This window comes from Pholcus phalangioides, unplaced genomic scaffold (genome assembly GCF_987345545.1).
Source record: "Pholcus phalangioides strain wild (caught in Gottingen) unplaced genomic scaffold, Ppha-v1.0 ptg000016l_1, whole genome shotgun sequence".
Lineage (NCBI taxonomy): Eukaryota > Metazoa > Arthropoda > Arachnida > Araneae > Pholcidae > Pholcus > Pholcus phalangioides.
Window position 1 is genome coordinate 5,301,114 of NW_028301609.1, and position 22,835 is coordinate 5,323,948.

At 33.9% G+C, this 22,835-nt stretch overlaps 1 protein-coding gene across 1 annotated transcript in view; it reads right to left on the reverse strand.

The window, feature by feature from the left end:
• Positions 1 to 688: 688 nt before the first annotated feature.
• Positions 689 to 22,835, reverse strand: part of Cog7 (conserved oligomeric Golgi complex subunit 7) — a 32,726-nt gene continuing 10,579 nt past the window's right edge. The window contains exons 5-22 of the mRNA XM_089245864.1: positions 22,320 to 22,404; positions 20,931 to 21,020; positions 20,769 to 20,837; positions 19,120 to 19,155; positions 18,912 to 19,032; positions 18,623 to 18,711; positions 14,775 to 14,885; positions 14,232 to 14,396; positions 12,412 to 12,466; positions 11,834 to 11,961; positions 11,284 to 11,358; positions 8,561 to 8,626; positions 7,044 to 7,383; positions 4,378 to 4,508; positions 3,010 to 3,090; positions 2,600 to 2,714; positions 2,276 to 2,407; positions 689 to 927 (exon numbers count right to left, since the gene is read on the reverse strand). Coding sequence (XP_089101990.1) covers positions 767 to 927; positions 2,276 to 2,407; positions 2,600 to 2,714; positions 3,010 to 3,090; positions 4,378 to 4,508; positions 7,044 to 7,383; positions 8,561 to 8,626; positions 11,284 to 11,358; positions 11,834 to 11,961; positions 12,412 to 12,466; positions 14,232 to 14,396; positions 14,775 to 14,885; positions 18,623 to 18,711; positions 18,912 to 19,032; positions 19,120 to 19,155; positions 20,769 to 20,837; positions 20,931 to 21,020; positions 22,320 to 22,404 — 2,050 coding nt within the window. The 3' untranslated portion in view covers positions 689 to 766. The remainder of the gene's footprint in view (positions 928 to 2,275; positions 2,408 to 2,599; positions 2,715 to 3,009; positions 3,091 to 4,377; positions 4,509 to 7,043; positions 7,384 to 8,560; positions 8,627 to 11,283; positions 11,359 to 11,833; positions 11,962 to 12,411; positions 12,467 to 14,231; positions 14,397 to 14,774; positions 14,886 to 18,622; positions 18,712 to 18,911; positions 19,033 to 19,119; positions 19,156 to 20,768; positions 20,838 to 20,930; positions 21,021 to 22,319; positions 22,405 to 22,835) is intronic.

The window sequence follows — 22,835 nt, forward strand, 5'->3', positions numbered from 1 at the left end:
ACAGGGCTGGACAAATCGCAAAAAAATATATGTGCAAAAATAATTTTTTAATTGACAAAAAAAAAATTTTACCAGAAGAGAAAGGTCTAAAATATTGCTTCTTTTGACTTTTCAGGGCATAGCGACCCCTCTTTCATATGTTGGCAGATGTGCTGCTATAAATTTCAAACATTTTATGCTGCTCTCAACCTGCAATTTGGTAACTGCAAAGATAATTTTAGGTAATACCAATTTTTTAGTCGCCATGGTCACCTGGCACCTAGGATTTTGTTCAGTCCTGTTCTACAAGATATTTAAAATTTGAATCTCATTCCCATTGGTGTAGTGAATGTTTATTTATATAATAATGCTTCATAATTAAAATTCTTTAGGAGGATAGCTCTCAAAATAAGATTCAGTGTACTCTACAACTACATTTTTAAAGGTAATTAATAAGTTTAAAAAGATCTATCAGTAGATGAGTACTCATTAATGAAGTGATGCAATACATATGAAACAAAAAGGAATTTAAAATTTATGTAACCCTTAATTTTGGCCTGGGTCCAATCTTGAGTACTACATGGCACCGGTTTGGTGATGGCTTACTGTGGTTTTCGAATTTTGAAACATGAGAGAATGCAAGTCTGCATTCAAAAATCTGAATCCAAATTAAATACATGGAAAAAAACTACAGTTTTAACTACACAACTTCAACAATATGTAAGGATTGTTTTTAATTCAAAATAATATACAATGCACTTGTCTGAGCTGTATGAAAAATGATCAGTTATATACTCCTCATTGACTTCACAGAAGTTACAAGATGAAATGGCTTGTTTTCGGAAACAGCTGAAAATTCCTCAGGTTTGGCTTTCAAAAGACTCTTGAAATCTTGCATGTCTGTTGGAGAGACCAAGCCTAGGTCATCTAGCACATCACAGAAATAATCTGCAACATGGGAACAAAACATTTGTTCACTATTTTGGAAATTCTCTGGATGCACATAAAAAAAATATGTAAAGCTTTTTGAATAGGGTGAGAAGCATTTCATATGACAATAAAAATATTGATGCACAGTAGAGCCTCAATTGCCCAACTTAATTGGAACAGACCTCCATTGATAAATAGAGTCCAATATCATCTATTCTATGATAATTGCAATTGAATACATATTCAGCCAACATACAGACATTTAGACATCCCTTGCTTCACGGAATCATTACAAACATTTTTAGCAAGCAATTCTGAGAGACAATTTGATTACTCCAACCAAGCAACTCCCTAAAAGAATTACCCAGAAGCTTATTTTCACAAGCAATGTCTGTTTGCCTTCATCAACATCTTCACTTTCATTGATTGTTGATCATTTTTGTCGCACCACAGTCATTTTCTGCACGCAAGGGGTAATTACACCGGGACCTACAATTTATTGCCTATTCAGAACGGCAGCATTTTTTATACTCACTGAGAGGTTGGTGCACTAACCCCTCGATGTGGGACTCCCTGCAGTTACAATGCTTTTCTGTGGTCATGTCGTCATTTCTGTTGTACCCCTGTGTCAAGAAAGTTTCTGACAAGGATGAAAGGGGGTATCAAACTCGCAACACCTCTAAACATCCTTTGGTACTTCAGGCGAGTATCTTATAGCATCCTCACTTTCATCAGCAAGAGAATTTTAGACTTTGGAAATAGTTTCTTCGTCACAAAGAAAAATTTATCATTGAGAAAACCGATGCTGCTTAACAGAAAGTTCTGGATAACCAAGAATCAGATAATCAAATTTCCACTGTACTCAATGACATACAGACTACTACAAAACCACACATGCACCTTGTTCATATTCCTCTGTGGAACTTCTAACGAATTGGTACATAATGGAGTGAGTGAGTGAGTGAGAGAGAGAGAGAGAGAGAGTGAGTGTGTGTGTGTGGTGAACCTTCCATGAAGTTTGTTTCTGTGTAATGATTGTTATGCATAGTGCTGCCGTCTGCAATCAATTTTTTAAACTGAGTTTTTTCTCAAGACATAGTGATTGAAGTGTAATGAATGAATAATTATACCGTTGCAGGCCTGTTGCTCTCAGCGGCGAGACTTTTTAACTGGGAGATTGGCTCACATTTGCGCCTCAAAGTTGGGAACCGCAGAAAACTAATTTCAGCTGACACCACTGTGGCAACAGTGAGGTTTGAATCCGCTCCTCGCAATGTGAGTCCATCACTATGACCACTCAACCACCACAGCAGCAATGACATACACACTGATAACTGAACTGAAAATTTTATTTTATGATACAAACCTATATCAGTTAGAAGCTGGTTCACAGATGTAGGCAACAAACGAGAAATCTTCAAAAGGCTTTCCAAATACCCATCCGATATGCCATTAGTTAAGACCTCCAACAAGTACTCAGCGACACTTCCAGTGCAAGCTACAACCGCAAAGAAATCAAAAATTTTAACACTAAATCATGACAGGGACAAGATGTTTGACAGTAATTAAATTCTGAAATGTTCATAAAATGGGCCTTGTATAATATTGCAAGAAACAACAAAAAAATGGGTGGGAAAATAATAATGTACATTGATACAATTCATAGTTATACAAAGCAAAGCAAAATCACCTTCATCTACACTTGAAGGTGGTTTGAAGCTTTTCAGAGCCACATAAAGTGCTGGATTGTCTTGGAGAATAAAAGGTTCAACATGTTGTGGAATTGTCATCAGAAATTGGCCAATCTGAGAGAAACAGAGAAATTAATAAGTACAAGCATTGGCATACTGCATAAGCCAATGCCTATGAAGTATAAGGGTGAATCATAGGTTTTGAAACCTACGATTTACCAGTTATATTATTATAACGTTAACAATTTTTTCTGTTTTATACAACCAACTGGTACTGAGATGTCTTACAATTCCTAAACGATTACCATTATAATATAAGTGGTAATGCAAAAGAGGCTTGAATATTATCTAACTAAATGATAATTTATTGGATTGATAGCAGCTTTGATATCGCTAAAACATGTATTACCTCAGTAATGTATTCCTGAGGTGATAAACTGAATGTTGGAAGATCTGTCATGATAGTCCTACTTGGTTCTTCACTCCAAACCTGAAAAATATCGATAAATGAACGTGCGGAAATGAAATTATATAAAGAAACCAATATAATTTTCTCACAACAGAAAGAGTGATATTTGTTGTATTCAGAGATGTGAGGTGTTCTTGGATGTAAAAATTGGAGAATAATCGAGAATATTCATTTTTCTTTTAAATAATTTTAATTTTTTTACTAATTTTGTTTATATTGTGAAATATAAATCAGTTTTCATTGCCTGAAACATTTACAACAAAACAATTTTTGGTGTAATCACCCCCAATGACAACTTTTAGTTCTTAGAATATTCTTAGAATATTCTCCAGGTCATGATGAGAGGTATTAAAAGTTTGGTTACAAAAATTTTAAGATACCTTTATACTGATACCTTAAAAAATTATTTTAAAATTAGATAAATTTTCAGAAATAAGTTCAAAGCAAAGCACAAAAGTCAAAATTGATTGACAAAGGAAGCTATTCTTATACAATCACCTTCATTCTAAGAAGATACAGAACTGTTGTTTTCTTTAATGCACAAATTCTGTATCACTCACATTTCTTTAAAAGTTGTGCAATTCAGCCCTGTTGGTTTAATTTTCTTGCTTTCAAACTTTAATATTGTGATCTACAAACTCCAATATTCCGATCTTCTTGATGGGAAAAGAGACAGGGACAGAGAATATTCTCTCAAAGGACTACTATTACAAATTACTAGAGAATATTCTTATAAAAAATTATTATTCTCAAGTTATTTATCGAGATTATTTATTATAATACATGTTATTACATATATTCTTGATAATACTCTCTGGAAAGATTTCGGTAACTGAAGAATATTCTTATAAAGGAGAATATTCTCTGGAAGGACTATTATTAATAACTTCAGAATAATTCTTATTATTTTCTATAAGAATATTTAATATTCAGTATTTATGAAAGTAATTTATGAAAGTAGTCCTTCCAGAGAATATTCTCAAGGATATTATATGTAACTATATCACAAATAACAGGGGAATATGCTCATCAAGAACTTATAAGAATATTCTGAAGTTATTTATAATAGTCCTCCAAAAGATTATTCTCGAGAATTTTACACCTCTAGTTGCATTAAATTCTCTGACTTATTGAACTGTTTACAATTTACTTTATTTCTCTCTAATTTTGATAAATTCACAATAAACATTGATTAAAATTATACCTACTCTATCCAAGATAAATCTAGATAGTTATTAACTTTATGAGCAAAAAGCATTCATTCAAAACGAATGAAAACTGATAATTTTACACCACATGTGAACTCACCTTCATTGAAGGAACCTTCTGAAAATGAGATTTGACTTGAACCAGCACCGAGTCCACCAAGATAGAGCCAACATCAGAACACATTTTTTTACCTAATAGCATTGTATCTCCAAGCGGGTGATAGTCATCATCTGAAAATAACATTGAAAAATAGGAAAATGACTTAAATAATCAATACATACTCTCTGACTTTTTTTTCCACTATGCAAACACTTGTGGGAATGTTTGATAGTTACAAATCTGCAACTTATGTAGATGATATATTTACAAAAAAGTAATTTGGCAGTAAAGAATACACTTCCGCAAGTTACCAAACCCATTTGCTCACCAATAAGGTGTTAAGCGAGATGACGCGCACCGGTGGATATATAAACTGAAGAGCCAAAAAAACTGGTGAGGCATGCGTATGCAAATAAAGAGATATGGAACCACTCAGAGTACGGCGCTGCGGTCAGCAACGCCTATATAACACAACAAGTGTCTGGCATAGTTGTTAGATCGGTTACTGCTGCTACAATGGCAGGTTATTTAAGTGAGTTTGAACGTGGTGTTATAATCGGCACACGAAAGATGGGACATAGCATCTCCGAGGTAGTGATGAAATTTGGATTTTCACGTACGACCATTTCATGAGTGTACCGTGAATATCGGGAATCCGGTAAAAAATTAAATCTACGACATCGCTGCGGCCGGAAAAAGATCATGCAAGAACGGGACCAACGACGATTGACGAGAATCATTAAACGTGACAGACGTGCAACCCTCCCGCAAATTGCTGCAGATTTCAATGCTAGGCCATTAACAAGTGTCAGCGTGCGAACCATTCAACGAAATGAAACATCATCGATATGGGCTTTCGGAGCCGAAGGCCCACTCGTGTACCCTTGATGACTGCACGACACAAAGCTTTACGCCTCGCCTGGGCCCAACAACACCGACATTGGACTGTTGAGGACTGGAAACACGTTGCCTGGTCTGACAAGTCTCGGTTCCAATTGCTTCGAGCTGATGGACGTGTACGGGTATGGAGACAACCTCATGAATCCATGGACCCTACATGTCAACAGGGGACTGTTCAAGCTGGTGGAGGCTCTGTGATGGTATGGGGCATGTGCAGTTGGCGTGATATGGGACCCCTGATACGTCTATATACGACTCTGACAGGTGACAGGTACGTAAGCATCCTGTCTGATCACCTGCACCCATTAATGTCCATTGTGCCTTCCGACGGACATGGACAATTTCAGCAGGACAATGCGACACCCCACACGTCCAGAATTGCTACAAAGTGGCTCCAGGAACGCTCTTCTGACTTTAGACACTTCCGCTGGCCACCTAAATTCCCAGACATGAACATTATTGAACATATCTGGGATGCCTTGCAACGTGCCGTTCAGAAGAGATCTCCACCCCCCTCTTACTCCTACGGATTTATGGACAGCCCTGCAGGATTCATGGTGTCAATTACCTCCAGCACTACTTCAGACATTAGTCGAGTCCATGCCACGTCGTGTTGCGGCACTTCTGCAGGTTGGCGGGGGCCCTACACGATATTAGGCAGGTGCACCAGTTTTTTTGGCTCTTCAATGTATATATTTTTTTTTTTTATTCACAATAAGAATCTCATTTCTTTTTCTTTTTGTATCCTGTGTATATAATATGGCAAGTGTAAGATAGCAGATGAGATGGCATGGGGGGGATCCCTCAATTGCTTTTAAAACATACCTCCATCCTAATATATGTACATTCATCCGTCTTAACTAAACCCCGAAACTTTTCTCCAACTCCCAATCCCATCTCGTCTGTAATCACCACAAAATTTGTTCTTTTCAAATTTTGTGGGGTTTTTTTCTTTATTTCTTTTCTCAGTGAACACTACACAGCTAAAATAACTAATACTTCTCCAACAGATGTTCTCGTTCAACGTCAAAAACAGCCAGAAATCGCATGGTGCAAGAACTGGAGTGTAAAGGAGTTGTGGCATTGCTTTAATATTGCATGAACATATCGTGTTTGAGCTTTGAAAATTTTGTGATAACACATATCAAGAAAGAGTTGTGAAATGGTAAAATTTTCAGTTATGTAGGGTTCACTGAGGCAGCTTCCAGAAAAAGTCTCCTCTATTTGCTTTGAAAAGTGGATTGAACGATGAGTTTATTGTATACCATATGAGGGAAAGAACTTTGAAAAAGAAAAAATAATTTTTTGCTGTACCTACATTTTTCATTTTTTATGACTTTACTATAATTCTTATGGAACGCAATTTGTATTTTAAAGTCAATTAGTTATTGATATTCTATTTTGAATATTTGCATCTATCAAGCAGCTTTATTACAATCGAGAATAATTATAATTTCAGTGTTAATGTTAATTATAAACTTATTTCCATGATGCTACGTTTTATGCAGTATAGTTTGTACATGAATGTGGATTAAGTTCTTTAACAAACAGCAGACATTTGCTATAAAAAAAATCCGTAAATTCTTCCATTATAATGGAAGAAAGTTTCATTCCTTTAAGACTAGTATTTTCACTGAACAAAAATAAAAAAAAACTAATAGGATCAAATGAGTTAATCAAGCTATTTTACAATATTACATGTTTCAGTCATGAGATTCTCATGATAATCATGTATTTTAACAATAATCTTTATAAATCAACTTTACCATCTTGCAATATTGAAATAACTTGTTGCAGCTCCCGCTTCATTTGATGAGACAACAAAACATCATCGTAGGCATGGAAAGGGTTCCTTGTTTTATCCGATTCTCCATTCAACATGACATTGTAACTCATTTTTCTGGCAATCTCACGAAGGTTACTCTTAAGAAGCTGCTCTAATCTTTCCAGTCGCAGTAGGACTTCCCCTGCAATTTGCATGACTTGTAAAGACTGTTGGAAAGAAAACCAATTGTCACCAAGTTTTTTGTATGAAGTTTCTTTAATGACTTTTTTCAGTGTCTGTTGTATGTACCTGAATCGATGTAGATATTCTTTGAGGAAAACCTGGCGAAAAGTATCATTTCATTATTTCAAGATTATGGATATCAACACACATAAAAACTACAGTAGACTCCCTGTAATCCAGCAATGAGATTGTGAGGCCTGTCCAGCAATCTAGCATTTTCAAGAAAGCTCTTTTCAAGCATGGAAAAGGAAAACATATCACATGTCTGTGCATCATAGTTGGCATTCAAAAATACAGCCATGATGAAATGTCATGGTTTCCTTTATTCAGTTAAACTAAAATTCTGTAGAACTGTTTTATTTAGTTGTTGAACATTAAAGTTGATCCTTTAAAGGAGTAGGTAGAAATTTTCTATAAAATATATATGTTGCTGCCAAAGCGTAAAGTGCAGCTGATTCACAAAGTGGCCAAAGTTTGATGTGCTGATGCAAGATGGTCCAGTAGGTGCCAAATTCATTTTTTTGATCGCCAACGTGTGATACATGGCTATATATATATAGTAGCTGTATTGGATTAACTCCATGTGAAGAGAGAAAAAAGAGATTTGAGAAGAAAAACTATTAAAATAATATAGACATAATTTTTTCTGTCAAAGTTTGGGAAAAAATTATCATGAAAAAAATATGCCCCCCCCCCCCCCCACGAATCATGCTTTTTGTTATCAGACTTTGGCCAAGGATCTCCGGCCACTTCACAAACTGGCTGGCCAAAGCCCGAAATTTGGACATTGGCCGGGTTAATATTCAATGAAATTGGCCAGTTTGCAAATTGGTCAATTTTGGGCTTTGGTAGTAACATATACACAGCATATTTAAATCTGCTCCATATGCAGCATATATAATCTGTATGTATTCGGTTAAATATATACAGAATATGCTCCAAAATCTGGCATTTTCAGATCTTGCACTCCTAAGGTCCAGAGGTTGCCAGATTGTTGAATGTCAACTGTATTTAAATAGGTTTTATAACTAACTTCCAGCAATCTGACAAAACCCTATTCTGATATGAGCGGGATTATTGAAGAGTCTACTGTAATTCTCAATTCAGTATTTAACAGAATAGAAGGTAATTCACAGTTTTACAGCATCAAATTTATTGTTGAATATTACTAAAAAAAAATAATTAAACCTTCATCTTGATCTCAGAACATGGATGAAAGTAAAAAAATTATCATCGGGAACAAATTTAATAAAATCTTTAGTATGAACTTTTCACCTTTAAAGCTTGAAAAAGAGAAGCATATGCGCATCCATGAGTAAGCAAATGGCACCGGTTATCGGCCTGTAAAAAGAAATATATGAAATCATACTTTTCCCGTCACTGAATAAAATGCTACTTTAAGTATCCAATGAAACAAAAAAACATGCCAAGTTTCGCTGTATAACAAATAATACATTCACCAACATATACACTGCACTAAATATTTTTTATGCCAATAATATGTGGTGCATTTAGATCATGTTTTTTTATCATGGTTCATCATCCAATAATCTCATCAAACTGGATGCAATACAACATGTTTGCAGTGATTTTTTTAAAGTTTAATTTGCATTTGTAAATAACAATATTAATTCACTTCAGAAGGAAAACTTGTATTCAAACCATAAAATTAATTAATTGAGCTAATGAAGGCTTTGGTCTAAAACAGTGGTTCCCAAATTGTGGGTAGCAACCCTCCCCCCTTTCTTCTTTTGAAACCTGACTAAATATACTGTATGTAAAATTCAAAACACACCTTAATTTTCTAAGCTACTTATTATCCATGAATGCACTCACTGGTCAAAAATGAAGCTCACAACCAATAAACTGGAAACTGCAGGATATCTGGAAAAGGGGACTCTCGCATTAAAATTGAAAATCTTAAAAATGGTAAAATAAAAAAAAATTCCTCCTTCATGCTTACAGACAGTCCTGAAAAAGTTTAAACAGGAAGTTTGATGAAATCATGTAAAATATATATAGTGGCAGATTTCTCGACAATAAGGAGCTCTACAATCATTCAACTTTCATTGGTTGTCAGACGCAGGTTGATGTACCTGTTGAATACACACAAACAAATGTCTTTCTCCAATGTCAATTCTTAATCAGAATGTCGGTTTTTCAAAAAATTTCAAAAATGCAGAGTTGATTATGCACATATAAATACTGTCTGTTGTAATGTGATGGGAGTACCCATGAATTATCGTTAGTTGAGTCCCATGGTTCATGGGTGGGGATCACGCAGAGTTGTCGTCAAAGTTAGAGATTATGATGCCAATGTTTTGCATTGAGAAATAATAATGTTTTGCAAGCATAATTATACATATTTTTACAATATGTATTTTTACAACCTCCACGCCGTTGGTGGGCCTAGAACCATCTCACGGTTAATAATGTCATGAGCTTATACAATCTGTAATAGGCCTTATGTTGCAGACCCTGGCCAGGTCTTCAATGTTTACAGTTTTTTGTGTTACCAGATGCCGAATATCATAGTCATACAATATTATTCTAAGTTCATGTGAATATGCAAATTTATTTGTCAAAAATGTTATGTCGATTTTAGCGCCACCGAATCATGATACAGATTGGTTCCGGTAATGATGTGAGATGGGGAATTTTCCTTTATATGCCGGTTGAAATGCAATGAACACACACATTGGACGTTACATATTGGTAGTTTGTTTTGCTTGTTACACTTTATTTCATTTCACCTGTGGTGTTTTCACCCTGCCTCGTTCCAGAAGCCATAAGTTGATATTTTAACTGGGTGCCTCGGCGCCGTTCGATCCGTTGATCATGCTCTTCATTTTCTAGTCAAAAATCTCTCTACCTGTGTTATAGTCTGTGATAGGGTATTAATCTGGTTTGGTCATGACGTCTTCAGATGCGTGATGCTGTTCCTATGGAGCTTTCTTTCAGAAAGTTCATCTGGAGGTCGGACAGATCAATCAAGAAGTGAACTGTTCATTCTTGTGATAATGACATCCCCAAAGGGTGTAATAGACAGACTGATTGGGTGAGAACGTTTTGAATCTGTGATATATTAATGTTACAACTCAAAGAAAAAACTAAAGAAAATTTATTGAGACATGATGTGCAGTCTTAAATTTTTTTGTTGTGAATTCTAAAGATTAACACTGTAATAAACGCTTAAGTAAATGAAATAGTTTTTCATATCACTGTCATCTGTCTAACGAAATTATATTGGGAAAGATAAAAATGAAATCTCGGGTGTAACGACAAGTTACGTTACACAGTGCAGTGCCATCTATCAATTAAATTAAAAATTAGAAAAGTTAATTAAGGATTTTAACTGAAGTTGAAAAGAAAGGGTCGCCGAAAAATGTCTTGTCAAAAAGGGGGGGGGGGTCACGCTTCAAAAAGTTTGGAAACCACTGGTCTACAGGAGAAGCAATTCCCAAAAGTTTTTCCCCAAATTTCCTCCATTTCATCCTCATTGAATATGGAAGTGAAATCGATACACAATCAAATCTGCTATTTATAAATGACGAACTGATATTTTCATTGAAGAAAGGATCAAATGGACTCTCACCATCTCTAGAAAAACATTTTTGTATTTGCGGAAAAACATTAGAAAATCTTCTGCACCACAGTTCATTTACAAAGGTTTTAACAGCTGGCTGAAGCATAGATATATTAAGGAAAGAGAGAAAATTCAACTGCCCTTGCGGGGAATCGAACCCATGTCCTTTCACTTTCCGGGTGAACACCCTAGACTACAAAGGCAACGAATATCTCAATCTTTCCTTGGAGCTCCTGTGCATTGAACAGGATCACACATGGGCAGTCGGATAGTGGAGAGTGACATCATCCTCGCACAGTTTATTTGCCCTGAATTTTCACTCTTCTTGTGAAAAAGCTTCATTGTTCCATAATTAAATTCTCAAGGTAACATGCAAAAAAAAATGTGATTTTTTTTTTAGCTTGGTTATTACCTCTTGTATGAAATAGAAAGCTTTACTGACAGAATCACTCAGGAAGCGAACAACATCTTCCAGCTCATCTGATTGCTACAAAGAGAAAAAAATAGCATTGAATTACTCACAACGATTTCTATAAAACCTTTCTTATTTTTTTTTTCTAATGATCAAAAAATAATTTCCTTTCAACTTCATTCCTAAGGAAAGTTGTATGGCTCAAGTGTTAATACATATCACATGAACACAACAAAAACTTGTCAAACATCTCCTGATAATGTCAGCTGCTGATATTGGAGAAACATCAAGTGAATACTCAAACTCACAACTGCCTATTAGTCTGAGAAAATCTTATTCACCAACCCTGATGATTAGTACCCATTTGAGGTTTGTGAAATTCTCACACAAAGAAATATTTTAAAAAGAACAATTAAGAAAAATTTTGACAAACAAAAACGTATCATATAGAAATCATAGCAATGAAAGAACTAAATATACTTTTTAAGCTGGAGAAAAAATAAACAAAGATTTACAGGAAATAATAACATAATAGACAAAACTTATTTACAAAATTCACTGTATCCAGACATGTTAACAGTTTGTTTTCTTCCAGGATGGCATACTGTTCAATATAAGGTTGCCACGGTGCATAAACTGTTTGTGCCAGAGCAGCAGAATGACCATTTTTCAGAAAACCTTATAAAGAGGGAAAAATATATAATAATAATCAAAAAAATATTTAACATTAATCATTTAATTGAAATAAAAAATTTTGTTATTTTTCATTAACAGTTATTAAAACATTTACATCATTTTGATGTCATTTAATGTTATAACTTAATGTTTATGTCATTTAAGTGATTGTAATTTTTTCATGCACATCATGCTTGTAAGTCCAAATATTTTTTATCATAACTTGGATTTCTTGCAAGTTGAGATATCACCAACATCCTCTATAATTTTTGTTTTACTTGTGCAGACCTGTTTATTTTGCACACGGAACAAGAGTATACAACATCCACCTGTGATGTGTTTTGGGATTTTGCATGTACGGAAACATTTTCACCTTGAGCAGATGTACACACATACAGCTTAGAGGAAAAAGTGGATATCACTATACAATACATCAGAAAGTATTGTACTTACTGGGATCAATGGCTTGAATGGACACATCAAGACTTTTTGCTAACCTATCAGTTATCTAGAATGCAAGCACAAAAAGTTAAAAGCATCAGAGAGAATATAAATTAAAATAAATTTTCACCAAGTAAAACTCTTAAGAAATAATGGAAAATTAATGCAATGTATGTGTTTTTTGTTACTCTTCTTCACAAATGATACTATAAATTTTAAAACACACATGCTTTCAATATCTGTTTATAGGTTCAATGAAATAGTCATAAAAATCAAATCATAAATTTCATAAGCACGTTCTAGACAAGAAAGGAAAAACTATCGTTCCACCCACTGCTTTTTGTAGCAAAGGATTAGGTTATAATACAGTTCTATGAAGAAGAGAAGCTCTTTGAAGATGTATACTCAAGACTAAGTTGCGCAAATGCTGCTGAAATATTTTATTTGAATGCTTCCATACAGTGTTTTCGAAGTATTATTATTTAGCAGCAATAAATATTATTAATTATTGTAACTGATAAATGGATAAAAAAAAAATTTGCAGCAGTTGTTAATGGGAAGATAGTTTCTCTAACCAAAGAGAAATTGTTAAGAGTTTATTTCCCTCAACTTTTTCCCAGATTAACAAAGAAGTCAAATTGAATATCAACTTAGTGTGAACAAAGAACTAAATATACAGAACAGCAATGCCGCTGAAAAAGCATAGGTCGGTGCATGCTGTGATGCTGATTCATGATGAAAAGTTTTGGATTTACTGCTAGAAATGAATCACCAAATTCAATATACAGTAACCCCAATTTAAACTCTTGATGATGATGCCAACCACTAGTGTTGAGGAAACATTGAAAAAAATAAAATTGTACTGATAGTGGTCCTTTACTTTGAGAGCCGCTTTTCCTGTTATAGATATTTTTTTACTGTTATTATTCTTTATATATATGAAAAAAAAAAGAATTATTTTAAGATAAAGGAAAACAAAAATGAATTTTATGAGAGTGAAATAGAACCTATGCAGTGGGTCATCATCAGGGGGAACCCCATGCATGGTTCGAAAAGTGTAGGCGTTTCTGAAGGGTAACTATGCCTAATTGCATTAAAAATGCCAACCCTTTTTTCCCGACACCTGCCTTCTCAAAAACATGTTGGACAAAAAAAACCTTTGAGAAGGCAGGTGTCAGGGAACAAGAGTTGGCATTCTTAATGCAATTAGGCATAGCCACCCTTCAAAAAGCCTATACTTTTCGAACCATGCATGGGGTTCCCCGTGATGACAACCCATTGCATAGGTTCTATTTCAGTCTCATAAAATTCATTTTTGTTTTCCCACTTTTTCTTAAAATAATTCTTTTTCTTTTTTTGCATATATATATTTTTGAAAGAACAAGTGAGCAGCACTAGTGCTTTTGTCATTCAAAAAGATACTTTTTCGCTACCTCTTCATTTCTCTTGTATTTTATCCTACTATATACATATATACATACTGGTCATGACAAAAATTGCATCTGACAAAAATATGAAAATCTTGAGCTGCAGAGATGCATTTAAAATCAAGTTTCTTCGAATGGTTTCAACCTAAAACTGAGAGTTAAAATTGCATTTCATGACACATGCAGTAGCCGTCTCTCAGTGGTCACGCTATGCATAAATTTAAATGTGTGTGTGCGTGCTGTAAACTATATAACATTGAAAAATACATAAGTACCTTATACTATGAGAACAACATTGTTTAACCCAAAATAAGAAGAGAACAACAGCCATACATTTTGGGTTAAATGGCGTTCCCCTAGTATATTGTCTCACCCGAAAAAGGTGATTTATTTCTACATAAGTACCTGTTTCAACTCTATCAAATACTGGATTTTGTCTGATTTATGTTTCAATGCTGAATCAATACAACACTCCAAGGATGGCTCAAGACTTCCTAAAGTGTCAACAAGCAGTTCTGACAAGACTTCAACAGCTGGAATTTCGAGCAAAAGTTGATTGCAGACAGTCATCTGAAATGCACATATGCATTTTAAACAGGAGCAGTATAATTCAACAGAACAAGAGTCCAATTAATACCAGTTGGTACATAAGAACAAATATTACTGCAGAAAAATTATTTTAGATGAAATGAGATAAAAACTTATGCTCACAAAGAAAAATTTGATGGCAGTTCTTCTTACAATGTATGATTTGAATAATATGTGAGAATTGATTCAATTTATCCAACGGAAGGCAATATTGAACAATATAGATGGCAAAAGAGATTAATTGTTCCCAAATTAAAATATTGTTAGATGTTCTCACAACACATAGCAACAAAGTAAACCTTTCTTAAACTTGTGTGATATAAGAATTTCAAATAGGACAAGATAAAAAAAAGCTTATACCTGAGAATGCCAAGTTGAAAGCAAAACATCGTAGAAATTATTCAACCACTCTGTGAGAGTTTCTTCCGAGTCAGATTCAATAATTTGTTTCCATTGCTCAAGAAGTTTGTTCTGGGAAAAGAATATAATCAATGTTTTCACACAAAATATTTCATTATTAAAATGCATATACAAAATGGATAAAAACATATATTGTTTGCAACTGCTAAATAAATGTTGTCCTCACTGAAAACTTTTACTAAAGTTGTGGATTAGTTTGTGAACAGAAAAGAAATCTCTAAACCAAGGTTTTTCAACCCAGAATCTACCTGATACAGAATCAGTCAATATCTATATATATATATACTCGTGTATAAGCCAACTCGTATATAAGCTGACCCCCCCCCCCCCACTTCAGAACCACCAAAACCACAGTAAATTGAAAACTCGTGCATAAGCCAACCCAAAAAAATCTGTGCATTTAAGAGAAAAATTCTTATTATTCTTACATTTTCATGCAAAATGAATAGCTTATGGAAATTTACGATAGAAAATGTTTCTATCTTTGTTTCTTCTGAATCTCCAAGCTCATCGTATGATCCATCACATCATCATAGGGTGTGGTGTCTTCGTTTTTATCTTCATCTGGGCTGTTATTGCCATTGTCACTTTCAAAGAGGATATCATCTTCAGTTCCGTCCATCGCATTGCTGATGCAACACTTTTTGAAGGATCGGATGATAATTTCGGTGGAAACAGAATTCCATGCCTCATGTACCCATTGGCACACTAGGCCAATGACATATTTCTTCAAGGCACCACTTTTTGTGGTTTCTTTATCATCGGAACTCATCCATTCGATCCACAAACCCCTCAAATAGTCTTTGAAAGGCTTGTTGATGCTCACATCTAAAGGTTGTATAATCGACGTTAGCCCACCTGGTATCAAAGTCAATTATGTTTTCGATTTCTTTGCCTTAGCTTTGACATTATCGGTTCTGTGGGGTTTGAACATATCCCATACCAATAATGGCAGTTTCTCGAACACTGCTACAAAAATGACTACTGATTGTGGGGGTCGATATTTTTTCATCAAAAACTGACCCGAGTATAGGCCGACCCCCCCCCCCCCCCCCCTGAGGAACAAATTCTTCCACAAAAAAACTTGGCTTATACAAGAGTATATCCCCCAATATAGGGCCCAACTGTTTGTGGAGTTATCTTTCTAACCTTTTCCAATATAATTAGCCTCCACAAAATAATAATTAGAATCATCACAAATGATTTGACAACACCATCAATACAACTTCATCAACGTCTTGGAGCACTTTGCACCAATTGTATTTCTCTAAATCTATCCTTCTACTTAAAAGTCCAGTTTCATTACCATTTTCATCCATTCAATATGTCTCAATCTTCAAGTGGACTAAATAATTTGTATTCACTACCATTAGTTCATAAAACACTTTTGAAAAACATTTTACTTATCTTATCCCAAAGTTCTATACAACACATCAATTTCTACTACACTACACTACTAAATTTCTAACTGCAATGCATCAGCTAAACACTGGAAATTCATTAATAAAATACTCGGATCAGAGAACAAAAATAAAATAATGCCCTCAAAAACAAATTCCCAATTACTAGCTAATAAATTTAATACCTATTTCGTGAATATTTCAAAACATAGACTGGCACAAAATGATAACTTTAAACAATATATATATATATATATATATATATATATATATAATATTTTATGCATCAAAGAGAAAATTAAAATTAACAAATCAGCTTTCAATGAAAACTTTTTCAAAAACAGATTTCAATGAAAAATTTCAAAAGTTAGTGTATCACGCCACAAAAGGCTGCTTTATACACATAACCCGAAATTAAATATTATGAAAAGGTGAAAGATGAGAAGTTATTGAAAAATTGAAAAAGGAAGAATATGGATCAATGAGGAGGTTGTTCTCAAGGGGGAACCCCCCACATTGCTCTAAACTGCAAAAATGTTTCTAATGATGGTAAGCCTAATCGGCAAAAATTACCATCAGTTCCCCCGACATTTTTGCGAGAAACAAGCTTTGGAAGTCAAACAGCAAAAATGACAAAATATAAAAATCAAAATATGAAATAACAAATGAGTTAAAAACACAAAATATACATACACAAAGTGTGTTAAAAATTGAAAAATTAGAAAACTTGAGAAAAAAAAAACATACCAAGAGTAAGAATATTTTTAGAGCATATCGCTCGAACCGACCATTAGAAGTTCCTGGGTGAAATCTTGAAACCCAGAAAAGAAGATGGAAATCCGTTGCCACTCAAGATATTTAATATTATATATTAAATATCTTACTATAATATTTTATTTATATACACACTAATGACAAATCTATCTTTCTGATGCCTACTGATTAATATAAAATATCAAAAATAATTAAATCACTTCCTGTTTTGACAGTATAAGTACAAATATTCTCAATAGTTTTCCTATCGATATTCTTCAAATTTTGGCAACTCTAATAATTGTATTGAAAAAAGGGAATTTCCTGAATCAGCAATAGTTATTCCTATTTAAAAAAAAGAAATTCTAATGATTTGAGCAACTGTATTGAAAAAAGGGAATTTCCTGAATCTCTAAAATCAGCAATAGTTATTCCTATTTAAAAAAAAAGAAATTCTAATGATTTCAGCAACTATATATAGACCTATTTCCATTTTACGCTCCACCTCTTTTTCAAATTCCAGACATTGAGATCCACTTTTATTTTAATCCTCAGACTTTTTCTCTTAAACATAACTTTCATTTTTCCCCCTCTGCTTTATCAACTCAATGTATGAATTAAATAAAAAAAAGGAAAAAAATGCTGTCAAATAACATATCCAACTTAATGTCATTTTCATATAATATCCAACTTAAATGTTCAGAAAAATTGAGACAATTGCAAATGCATTGCATTGGCATGGATGTACATTATTGTACTCTGAATTGATTCATGTTCTCATATCACATAAGCGTCACAGTACCTTCAACCCTGTTACATGTTTATTATTCACACCAATTGTTATACTAAATTCAATTACATTTCTCTCTTTCCTTTCTCTTATATTCTTTTGTTTATTTTTCACTTATCTTTATAATACATATTTTTACTTTTGTTTCATCAATTATAATTTTTCTATCTATTTTTCAAGAAATTCTGCTCATGTAATTTTTTTTATGACGTAATAGTTCAATTTATTTTCATACTGTGCATCTTGTTTTCTACTTTTTTTTTTTTCTTCTTCTCCAACATATACTAAATGTTTAAAATTTTATTTGGTGCAATATGTGGATTTGTGGCCAAATTGCACTCCATATATTGCCATAAATTTCCTGTGGTTCCCAACTTCAAGGCGCGAATGCGAGCCGATCTCCCCGTTAAAAAGTCTCGCCACAGAGAGCAACAGGCCTACAACGTTACAAATATTGAATCATTACACTTTACTCACAATTTGAAGAATAGATGGCAGCACTGAAATATTATACACAACACTAGCTACACACTCAGACTGTTAGGTCCACTCACTTTGTTCCAGACTCTGCTACGAAGCTGGGCTGGAAGAGATCTCGACAACGGGATAAGTCCGGTGGCAGAGACCCTGGCGTTCATTCATGCCATAAGTTTCCTATACATTCAGCACTATATATTTTAATTCCCTTTTTTTTAAGCATTATTTTTTGTCTGTACTAAATTAATCAGCATTTATCATAACGGGTCACCTTTCCCGACCCCTTGGTAAATTTTGTTTTCTCTCTTTTCTTATATTGTTGTCTCGAATACAAAAAAAAAAATTAGCCACTGAAATGAAAAGCTCACCTTTTGGAAATTATGGTAATATTTCTGCAAACGATGCAATCTTTTTATATCCTTGAAAATTTTCATGTAAACCATAGCAACATCTGCAACTGAAATACAATTTAACAAACATAATGAGACTTTTTTTTTAACAAACTGAACCAAACCAAAACAACTGTTGAACAAATAAAATTTTTTAATAAGCATGCTAAAGAGTTATTATCTTGTATAAAGGTTTTCTATATATATATATATATATATTTCAAAGTTATTATATAAAGTTATAATTAAATTTTTATAAAGAAAGTACCATTAGTTTGTGAACTGAATGCTGCCACCAGTTGAGGACTTATTATTGCTTCGAGTTTATCTTTCAGAAGCTCTAGACGCCGTGAACGCTCCTCATAATCTGGAACATCTACTAAAATTTCCTACATAGAAAAGCAGTTTGTCAAATCATGAAAGATCATAAAATTATATAAAAACCATCTGAAGAGATAAAAATGCCTGTAACTTACAAGACTGTTCTGCATTCCTATCAATTTTGTAGATATCTGAAAAAATAAAGGGTTGTTTTTTTTTTTTAAATCATACCAAGAAAATTTTAAAAATACATATTGTGTAGCAACTAGTCTTATTTGGGGGAAGTTTTGTTTCTTTCAAATACCATAAATTTAGAACTTTAGAATATCAGATTTTGATCACAAATAATCATGACAATTTTTTAACTATTATTATTGGAAATGCTTATAATTGAACAAGAAATTTATTCACATTGATATGAATTCAAATAATTTTAAAGTAACTTAGAATGCCCAGAGAGAGAGAGAGAGAGATATAAATATTGATTGTTTTTTATGAATGTCTAATTTTTATGTGACTAAAACTAGATGCTGAATCATAGGAGCAGAAATGTTGGGGCTCCAGGTACTTGAGCCTGACCTTCAATTACTTCTGAAAGTTCTAATAATTCATGCAATATTAATTCCTTCTCACTAATTTATGAATATACAGCACCCCCACACAGTTTTTCTTCAAGCATAGAAGAGAAAAACATGCCACTAAACATCTGTGTTCAGAAGTTTAGGCCTATATTATTTAAATGGGCTTTTTCAATTAACTTCTAGTAATACGACTCACCCAGCATATGCTCTTGAATTTTATATACAGTGGTACTTCAGCTACCTAACACCAAACACCTCAGCTTAGGAATCTTTTTGGTTAACAAACATTTTAGATGACAAGCATTCATACACGTACATAACACAGACACATCGTAAGTTGAATTTTCATGAAATCATCATCAGAATTACTGGCACTCAAGCTCAATTAATTTGTCTGGATCAGAATCACATTCCAGATATATCAGAGACTCCAGATAATCCTGTGGAGTGATAGTCCAACTTATATCCAACCTAAAAACACTGGAATATTATTCCAGTGTTTTTAGGCAATTTTTCTTAAAGCATAGAAGAGAAAAACATGCCACTGCATATCTGTGCGCAGAAGTTTATATTATTTAAATGGGCTTTTTCAATTAACTTCTAGTAATACGGCACACCCTGGTCTGATATGTGCTGATTGACAGGAATCTACTGTACCTTTATTTCTCTTTCAGCAAGTTTTGAACATTTCATGTTAAATGAATGATTAAGCTAAGAGAAAAATGCATTCCAAAAAGCCTAGACGTGAACGTTTTCATTGCACATATTCTTTCAGTGCAAGTATTGAAGCATCAAACTGAACTGAGGGATCTGAACATTCTAGGAGATTACCTTCACTATGTGCATGCATGTGACAGAAATGAGCTGATCACATCCCATAAGAGGACACCTACAAGCCTGAATGAGTTGCGTACCTAGTATAAAGTAAAAAGATTTTTAGCATCTTATCTCCTGACAAATTATTCTTCATCCGATTGTGAATCTGTTCAACTCAGATTTTATCTTTTTATTGCTTCGGATAACAAATATGATTCTGGAACGAATTATTTTTGTTTGCTGAAACATGGCTGTTTACAGAACTTCCCCCTCCCCATATTTTCCTTGTGTTGATGCTTCTCTGCCAATATATTTATTGTTATCTTTATATTTTTTGTACATATAGAGTCTTTTGTGGGGAATATGTGTCATACTATACGGAATGGTCCCATAAAATTAATACATACAGCATTGATGTCACCACTCTCAAAAACTTGATCTACATCCGCTGACAACGTACTCCAATTGTCTGCCTCCTGAAAATTACCAATGTTATATTAGGATATTAGGACAAGAGAGGATACAATTGAAATCCAATCTTAGAATCTTGCAAAAAGCAGAATACTTACTCTCAAAGCTTTACAAGCTTCTTGCATACATGACTTTACATGATCAATTTTTAATAATTTGTCCATAGAATCTGCTGAATCCCTCTCTACCTGCAATAAAACATAATAACATGAAAAAGTTACATCATAAAGAGCCTGATTTATTGTCGTTTGGGATAAATGTTATAAGTATATGAGGAAATATATGCACGGAGAAGGCTGTAGTGAAAAAAAAACACTGATGTGACATCAAGCTTAATCACATTACTCAATCAGTAATCATTTTCTCTTATTCCTGGCCAAGGCTTGCAGAGAAGAAAAAATAAGAGATAGTTACTGGTTATCTCTGGTCAAATTTTGTTACCGTTTTTTCTTGGCAATCTGATTATCCCCTAGCCAGATACCCTTGGGGCAGTTATTCATCGTATTGCCATTGACTTCATTGTTCATAATTCATCCCCCAAGAAAATTAGGCCAGAAATTACCGATAAGTACCAAAACAGCATTAGCTTAAGTGGGTAAGAAGATTATTTCACTAAAAACATCAATGATCCAGAGAGGAAGTTCCATTTTGTTTTGTCTACAACAGCAGTACATCTTTTAAAAGGAAGATGTGAAGATACCCTTAGCTGTCCAGAGAATAACTAAAGCTCAGAATCATGTTGGAATGCCCATATTCTTGTTCTTTTTTATAATGAGTTCTAATTCTACGGCCATTCATTAATGCAGCTTACTTAACCCTTTCATCGCCATAGACAAGACATCTTGCCTTTCTAAAAGCATTCTTATTTAACACTGTGACAAGCCCAAATATAATGTGAACAGCTGATTTCTGAATGGAACACATTTTCCTATCCCCTTTGCTTTTATACCTAGTGAAAATCAGAGCATACTTCATAAAACAATACATGGCATTTTAGAGGGGGTTCAATGATTTCTGCTATGTCAGAGGAAAGTGTTAAAAGATTTTAGAATGCAAATTATTATTACCATGGAAAAGAATATAATAATTATGCAGACTATCATATAGCCACTGCGGTGGTCGAGTGGTAATAGTGATGGACTCACATCACAAAGCCTTGGGTTCAAACCCCACTGTAGCCACAGTGGTGGTTGGCTGAAGTTGGTTTTCTGTGGTTCCCAACTTCGAGGTGAAGGCTAACCGATCACCCCATTAAAGTCTCACCACAGAGAGCAACAGGATGGTACAAATATTCAATCATTACACTTCACTTCTGGAATATAGATGGCAACACTTAAAAAGCAGACACAACACTATATACACACACTCACACTTCCAACACAACTCACTCTGTAGTATATTTCCCATGGCAACAGACCAGACTTGTGCTTGTTTTGAAAAAAAGACCATCATATATTCACATTAATGCAGCATACTTATAGCTTTACCTTGACAACATCTTCTTTTACAGCATTCATTTGTTCTTGTAACTGCAAAGCTTCTTGTCTCATAGTCTCTACTTCACGTGTGATCCTGTTTCAAGAAAGCATGTCAGTGATATAAAAAAAGAACACACTAAAAAGAGAAAAAGCATAAAATTAAAATTCCTAAACTTATATCGTCCCCCTCATGCCAGAAGCACGTATGTGCATATCCTTGGGGAAAAAAGAATATGAGAAATGATGTTTGAATGTTTACTCTATCCATGTTACTCTATGGAAGTTATTTTTCTAAAATGTTTTTCAACGTGTGTTTCAATAGGGATGCACAGCAGTTTCAGGCAAAACTTAGATAGCAAAATAATGTATTCAACCAGCTGATAAAACAAATGCGCATTCGTGCTTGCATGCAAGGGACCATATATGCATATATATATACTTGGTTGTTTTCTAATTTTTAAGATATTTTTTAAGTCAGAAATTCTTTCTTCTCTCTCCATGTCAATCACTAGTCAACTGGATAAG